The sequence below is a fragment of the Acipenser ruthenus genome, chromosome 54, assembly GCF_902713425.1.
Source record: "Acipenser ruthenus chromosome 54, fAciRut3.2 maternal haplotype, whole genome shotgun sequence".
NCBI classification, from domain to species: domain Eukaryota; kingdom Metazoa; phylum Chordata; class Actinopteri; order Acipenseriformes; family Acipenseridae; genus Acipenser; species Acipenser ruthenus.
The window spans coordinates 610,296-618,357 of NC_081242.1; the positions used below are offsets into that span (position 1 = coordinate 610,296).

The 8,062-nt window shown below is 40.4% G+C and overlaps 1 protein-coding gene across 1 annotated transcript; it reads left to right on the top strand.

Annotated features, from left to right (window-relative positions):
- Positions 1 to 2,081, top strand: LOC117398324 (cytochrome c oxidase subunit 6A, mitochondrial). The gene is made up of 3 exons (XM_033997319.3): positions 1 to 301; positions 1,170 to 1,312; positions 1,851 to 2,081. The coding sequence occupies exons 1-3, from the start codon at positions 208 to 210 to the stop codon at positions 1,938 to 1,940; spliced, it is 327 nt and encodes a 108-aa protein (XP_033853210.2). The 5' UTR covers positions 1 to 207; the 3' UTR covers positions 1,941 to 2,081.
- Positions 2,082 to 8,062: the final 5,981 nt, after the last annotated feature.

Below are 8,062 nucleotides of genomic sequence, written 5' to 3' on the forward strand. Positions count from 1 at the left end.
CCCAGGATTCTGGCAGAAAGACAGAATCGGAGAGAAGGGGAGGAGAAAAAGACTTTAGAAACGGCCATGCTTGGCGATTCAAGGGCACAGACAGACAGAGAGGCTCACAGCGAGACAGAGTTCAGTTCTGAAGCCCAGTCGCCCGTACCCGGGGAATAGCTTCCTTTTCCTTCGTCGTGTGAAAAAAAAAAAAAAGAGCGAGAGAAGATGGCTGCCGTCCCACGCGCGTCTCTCGGAATGTTCAGGAGGGCCCTCGCCACGGAGACGGGCGCCGGAGGTCACGGGGGTCACCAGGGGGGAGGTGAGGGAAAGTCCGTCTGTCTGTTTGTCTGTTGATTCTGTCTGTCTGTCTGTCAGCTGCAGTATCTGTATGTTGATTCTGTGCGTTGGTGTGTGTGTGTGTGTGTGTATCTGTGTTGTGTCCGTCTGTCAGCTGCAGTATCTGTATGTTGATTCTGTGCGTCAGTGTGTGTGTGTGTGTATCTCTCTGTGTTGTGTCTGTCTGTCTGTCTGTCTGTGTTGATTCTGTGCGTTGGTGTGTGTGTTGTGTCTGTCTGTCTGTCCTGTGTCTGTCTGTCTGTCTTGTGTCTGTATGTTTGTTCTGTGCGTCGGTGTGTGTGTGTGTCTGCTGATGACAGTACCAATCCATGTCTGTTTGTGGGTTTGTTGATGAATTGTCCAGATGTGACAAATTTGGAGTTCTCTCTGTTCATCTTGTGTGAGAGAGAGAGAAAGAAAGAGAGAGAGAAAGAAAGAGAGAGAGAGAGAGAGAGAGAGAGAATGTGTTTGTTGTTGAAGTAAATTCCTATCAGATTAACTTTACTTGGCAAACTGTGGAGAGAGAGAGAGTTTTGCAATTGTGAAAACACACACACACACACACACACAGCGAGGGGTGGGGGGGAGAGTTGCCAACTTTCATCGTCCTTCAGTTTGACCTGAGGCAAACTTATTAAACTTGTAAACAGACACTCCCTCTCTCTCCCTCTCCCTTCATCCTCCCTCCCTCTCTCTCACCTCCCTCCTCTCATCCTCCCTCCCTCTCTCCCTCCACCTCTCCCTCCCTGTCCCTTTCTCACACCCCTCCCTCTCTCTCACCTCCCTTCCTCTCTCTCATCCTCCCTCCCTCTCTCCCTCTCCCTTTCTCACACCCCTCCCTCCTCTCTCAGCTCGTACCTGGAAGATTCTGTCGTTCACCGTGGCTCTGCCGGGGGTGGGGGTCTGTATGCTGAATGCCTGGCTGAAGATGCAACACCACTCCCACGAGACCCCCGCCTTCACCCCCTACCCTCACCTGTATGTCAGGACCAAGGTAATACAGCTACCTGTCAGTCTGTCTACCTGTCTGTCTATCTACCTGTGTGTGTGACTCTCACCCCCTCCTTCACCCCCTATTCTCACCTGTATGTCAGGACCAAGGTAATACAGCTACCTGTCTGTCTGTCTACCTGTCTGTCTATCTACCTGTGTGTGTGACTCTCACCCCCTCCTTCACCCCCTATCCTCACCTGTATGTCAGGACCAAGGTAATACAACTACCTGTCTGTCTGTCTGTCTGTCTACCTGTGTGTGTGACTCTCTCCCCCTCCTTCACCCCCTACCCTCACCTGCACGACAGGACTAAGGTAATACAGCTATACCTGTCTGTCAATCTACCTACATGTCTATCTGTACACCTGTGTGTCTGTCTGTCTGCCTGTGTGTGTGTGTGTGTGTGTGGGTGTCTCTCCCTTAGTTATCTACCTGTGTGTTAAGGAAAGCGTTTGAAAGGCTGCCTAATGGCCGTTCTCTCTTTCTACCCTCCCCCTCCCCCTCCCCCTCTTCTCTCTCTCTCTCCTCCCTCCCTCAAGCCCTTCCCTTGGGGTGATGGGAACCACTCTCTCTTCCACAACCCTCACACCAACGCCCTCCCCACCGGCTATGAGGGCCCTCGCCACTGAACAGCACCGAGAGAGCGAGCGGCGCCACCTACTGGAGGGAGGACCACACTGAATCAGAAAAGCAGAGAGAGAGGGTGACAATAATAACAACATTAATAATAAAAATAATAATAATAGTAATAAACTCAGCTTCCAAAACGCCTCGGTCTGTTTTTGTATTTTTTTATTTTATTTTCTGTCTCCCCAAATCTTCCCTCCCTTTTTTTTCTCCAGTTATTTTATTACACTGTGTTTTAAAATACAGTAGTATGCCATACAGATTTGTTATATTCACAGTATGGCAAAGCCATATGTTACAATATACATAGTATATAAATACATGAATATGTTGCCTATATTTCTCCCAGATTGCTGATGCTCTGAATAACTTGTGCTAAAGAAGGTCTTTAGCCAGATTCTGAAAGTAAATTCTGTGTTTGAGTTAATCATGCAAGTGTATAAACGGTTCTCTAGACTGGACAATTAAAATGCTAAATGGGAACAGATGCACTCTCTAATGATTTTTAAAACTATACACAGTATAATAATGCATGAATATGTTACCTATATTTCTTAAATTATTAATAAATGACTATGACAGTCCAGTGTTATCTCAAATCCATGAATTGTTTTTTGGTATAATTTTAAAAATATGTTTTGTTTAGTGGTTCTCTGAAGTAGTCCCACAAATGGGTTGATTACTTTTTGAGGTAGCGTGGCTCCTTAAATAATCGAGCTGGTGTCCCAATATGTTTTACTGCTCTTTCTGACTGTGTTTTTTAAACCAGCAAAAAAACAAACAAAAAAAACCCCATAAAGTTATTATTTCGGGACACTTTGGTAGAAAACTGAGGCTCGTCCAGATTTAAATTAAAACTGAAACGTCATCTTTACAAACGAACGAGTTGTCGAAGCTCCCGGCGCTGCGCGAGCCTCTCACCGAGTCCAGTTCAAATTCAAATACAGAGGCGCGCGAGGCGACGGTTACACAGACTGGTGATGCTAGAGAGGAGAAAGGCTGGAGGCTGAGGCGACAACACGTCAAAAACAAACTAATAAAATATTAAAAAGAAGATTAAGAAAAAAACGATGAAGTATTGAGGTGTAAATGAGTGATAACCGAAGTCTAGGAGAAAAAAAAATGAAGATTAAAAGAAACAGAGGCTGACTGAGGTGTGTGAGGAAGTGGGCTGAGGCTCGTTTTAACCGTTAAACGAGGAGCCACAGGATTATGAGGTAAGAAAAATTAGCACTCAAGATTAAAATGCCTTTTCGTTTTTATTTCAGTTGGTGAAGGGAGAACAGATGCGTGTTATTTTAAACAGCAGCTGAATCTATAGGCACAGAAAGACGGGCCGAGTTTATCAAAGACGGTCCAGCTGAGAGAATTAGAATACTAACTGAGTTTAATTTAATTCAAACAAATAATTAAACTGAATAGTTAATAGTTTGAAGTGAAATGGAGAAACGCTGAGTTTTTATTCCCATATTCTCTTCCACTCCTGTTACATAAATTGATCAGAGAGTAAGATGTCTCCAGCGTTTCTACTTTCCTTACTTTCCTACTTTACTGCATACAATAACAGCCACATGAGGAAATCGTTTTTAAATTAGAGCTGGTGGTCTTTCGATTTTTTAAATAGATGAAACAGAAAGTATCATAATCCGCGGGTTTCATGGAGGGTTGTGTCTGGTGGCAACGTCATATTTTACTGATGAGCAAATAGAAATCTAATCAGAATTCACTGACCACTGTACTGCTCTAGTCAGGACCCCCTTGAAATGAGATATAGCTCAAGGGTTTTTATCCTGCTTAAATAAATACATTTCAAATGTGTATATCCTAATGGCCAGCCAGCCCCACAATGGAGATTGCTCATGTTTTAATGCTGCTCTGTCTGTGTCGGACTCATCAGTGATCTTTCAGTGTGAACAGAAAGTATTAGCAGATTAAATAGACATTCATTTCAAACATGTAACACCCGGACTCTGTCTTCATGCTAGGATCGAGGTGCTTCACAATAAATCTATCTATCTGATAGATAGATAGATAGATAGATAGATAGATAGATAGAGATAGATAGCAACAAAAAACCAAACTAAATTGTGCTCTTTATTTCTACGCCTTACCGATCACAAACGGCAGAGGGCGCTGTTTGCGCTTTTCCAGAAAGCCCATTCCAGTTTACACAGTAAAGCGTTTTAAAATGTCTACTGGACAATATACCGTCCGATTCCTGTCTCTACCGACCCCCCCCCCCCCCCCACAAACCACGTTTCTTTAAAAAAAAAAAATGCCCTATTACAATTAACATCTCCAATTTCTTTGGACACAGGCTTTATTGAGCAAACAATACATACAGCTTGTCAACAACACAGCAACACATGCGATACAGGTTGTACATGCGTGTGTTAGGTGTTGTGTGTGTATGTAATTGTTATATATATAATCTATCGTCGGAACCAGAGCTGCCATTCTCCCGAGGTCAATCTGAGGTTTCAAGCTATAGCTGCAGTATTTATAGGAGTGCTTGGTATTTACTATTTAACCTCCAAACCTGTGTTGCACGACAAACCCACAGAGAAAACAGAGTATTTTGTACTTCACCAGAATTCACATGAGCATCAGCATTGATGTAAAAAACAACCGAGGAAACGACTAGCTAATGACGCCATGGATGCGCGTATGAACCCCCGTATTAATAAAAATAATAAATACATATATAAATAAAAAAACGCATAACAAATATAAATAATTAGCGCGACGCTTGTCCTTATCTTGACCTGTAAAGCGTAGATCCAGGTTGCATTTACTCTGCGCAAACAGAATCTAAAGTATTGCAGCCTACAATATCACAACACGACAGTGAAGCAACAAACCCTCGACCATTTAAACATCTTTCTGCTCCACCGAAATGCTGACAACACAGACCTATACGGTTTGGTTTGCCAGACCTGAGCGCGAATATAAACTCGTGCATTTGCGGCTGCACACAATTCTTAAGATTATATGATAACAATAGGGTCATTAAAAAAAAAAAAAAATCCATAGTGACGGGTTATCAAATCGTATTTAAAGTTGGTTGACGCAATGAAATAAATAATTTTTAAAAAAACACAATTTAAATACAAACACGTATCTCCTACTGACTCCGCAGGGTTTGTCTACTGATAACTAAGGATTATTTGGATACATTTTTATTCAGTTTAATTTTGAGTTTCTTGTTTTCATTCAATATCAGTCGAAGCTGACTCGTTCAACGCTGGGCAGGTATGGTGAGAGAAAAGGAAGCAGAAACCAACACTTACGGGAGGGTCAGACGCGTTATTCATGGTTTAATCTTCACAAAAGGTTTTTTTTTTGTTTGTTTTTGAAGCGCTCGTTTGCTTCGCTTTGCTGTCTGTGTGTTAGGCGCTCGCTCCCGTCTCGCCATTTAACATTCCCGCGGCCCCAGGTGGGGAACCTCACTGCGCCTGCGCGGGAACACCTTGTACGGCAATGGGAGAAAACATGGCGGCGGCCACCTCTGGAATCCAGAACGGCTTCAGTACGGCACGGACCCCCGCCTTTCAGTGTCTGTTCACATTTAACATTTTAATTAGATCGTTCAATCTAAAGACTCGCTTCTATAGTTTTGAGATGTACAAACACATTCACAGATTACCTGTAAAACGCTTTCCAATCACTAACCTGTTACTGTCTATCTGCTTTTTACAAATACTACTAATAATCCCGTATGTGCTGTTTTTTAATTGTATTATTATTATTATTATTATACATATTATTATTATTATTATTATTATTCATATAGCATCCCATGTGTGCTCTATCAAAAAATGTCATTGCCCGTGACCTTTGGCCTCTCCTAAAGTTCAAATGTAAAACTGGCTTATAACTCCTGAGAGTGCAGAAAGGGTCATGGGTCATTCTGCACTATGTGCTAGTGTTTGGTAATGGAACCGGTACTGAAAGCCGTAAAATTGCTGGCAACTCTAGTTATTATTATTATTATTTATTTCTTAGCAGACGCCCTTATCCAGGGCGACTTACACTTGTTACCAAATATCACATTACAGATAAGAGCAGTTATATGGTACAGTAAAATCAGTAGAAAATAAGATAAATTCAAATAAGGGCAAAATATAGAACACAGTAAATAATTACATTTAAGAGCGAGTTCGACTGAGAGCAGTTTTAATGTAACGTAAGGTTCTCTGACTCCCCGCTTCATTGTATGTGTGTGCTGAAGCTACTCGACCATTGCCCAATACAGAGTTAACTGCGTTCCTAAAATGTATTTGTCATTTGTGATCACGACCACAGCCCAACTTCAACCTGTCTCCTGTAGCCAGGGGTACTGTGAGCGCTGACCCGGTTCAAGTGGCAGCGTTTACAAGAAGTCACGTGTTTCACAGGAAGCCTGTATCAGGTTTGTTTGGGGGGGATTTTTCATCGCTCAGCCTCGTGTTGAAGTGCAGTTGTTTTCCATGGATAACCTGGTTTGCTTGGGACGGCAAATGGAGGTTTTATTCTGTTGTTCTCTACTGTTTGGAATGATCCGAGCAGCTCGGTTTGGTCAAGGCTGAAATAGTTCTCCTTGCACTTTATTAAAACAACAGAAATAGTTTTTTTTTTTCTGTACCTTGCATGGGCTTCACATTTGTATCGAGAGATACATTATTCCAGTTTATCACAAAGCCGGATTTGTTGCTGTCCCAACTCTCACTGAAGGTCGAGCTGTATTTAAAATCCTGTGATACAGCCGGGTATGGGGAAAAGGTTTACGTTTGTAATTAGCTACGAAAACATCCTGGTCAGCTCTTAATGTAATATTCACGGTGTATAAAAATGATTTCGATATTATCATGTTCGTTTGAGATGTACATTTCTATCAGTGCATAAGAAGCGTGTGGAAAAATATTTTTTTTGCTTCACAATAAAGTTTTCAGATGACATTCAAAAGCACCTGTTTAGTTTGATTATTAAAAAGACGGTTTTCAGTCTGCAGCTTAATTTATTGGAAATGTTTACATTTTGAAATTAGTTTTTGCATGTTATTTTTGATTGTATGCACGTTGTGTTGTTTCATATGAAGCTGAATCTCTAAGTGATGTCTTTCAATAGAACAGTTAGAAATTATAGAAATCATTTTCTTTGTGGTTTTTCTCATTTTTCTAAACTACCAAATACTTGTCAGTAACTGTGTTTATGGGGTACCATGTGTAAAAATAAATAAATAAATCTTGTATTTTTTCCCAGATTTATAAATGTTGTGAAAATAAATATATGTTTTTAAATGTGTACATTCAGATATAATTTATAAATCATAAAATATTTAGCAACTTTTCAACATTTAAATGCTATATCTTTATTTTAAAATCTGGCCAGCTAAATCTGGAGTTTGTATGCAAATGAGCTCCGCCCGCTTTGTGCTTTTATGCGATTTGATTGGCTCTTGTAATGCTATTCAGAAATATGCAACTTTCAGCATTACAAGAGCCAATCAAATCACGTCAAGGCACGGTGGGCGGAGCTCATTTGCATACAAACTCCAGACTTAGCTGGCCAGTTAAATATTTAGCCAAATATTAAATCTTGATTTTTCAGAATAGATATTTAATAACAAAATATATATTTATTTTTAAAATAAAGATTTTGCATTTAAATGTTGAAAAGCTGCTAAATATTTTAAGATTTATAAATGATATCTGAATGTACACATTTAAAATATATATTTATTTTCACAACATTTATAAATCTGGGGGAAAAAATACAAGATTTAAAAAATGTGAAAAAAAATGTTAAAATATTAACGCCTTTTTTTTTAACACATGGCACCCCATATGTGTGTGTGTGTGTGTAATATATATATATATATATATATATATATATATATATATATATATATATAAATTATATGTGAACAGAGAGTATTAGCAGATTAAATGGACATTCATTTCAAACATGTAACACCCGGACTCTATCTTCACGCTAGGATCGAGGTGCTTCACTTGTACTGAAGGCAAGGAGGTGATGTGACGGGAGGGACAATAAAGAAAACCTGGAGATCAACTGACCCGCAACCAGCCAGCATGTGAGGTGATGAGAGCTCTTAGGAAATCAACTGAAACACACAACACTG

What these genes read in the sequence shown, in the direction of transcription:
- LOC117398324 (XM_033997319.3), top strand. Translation starts at nt 208, where the DNA reads ATGGCTGCCGTCCCACGCGCGTCTCTCGGAATGTTCAGGAGGGCCCTC. An exon ending in CGGGGGTCACCAGGGGGGAG is followed by an intron (nt 302 to 1,169) that starts GTGAGGGAAAGT and finishes CTCCTCTCTCAG; the next exon opens with CTCGTACCTGGAAGATTCTG. An exon ending in ACCTGTATGTCAGGACCAAG is followed by an intron (nt 1,313 to 1,850) that starts GTAATACAGCTA and finishes CCCTCCCTCAAG; the next exon opens with CCCTTCCCTTGGGGTGATGG.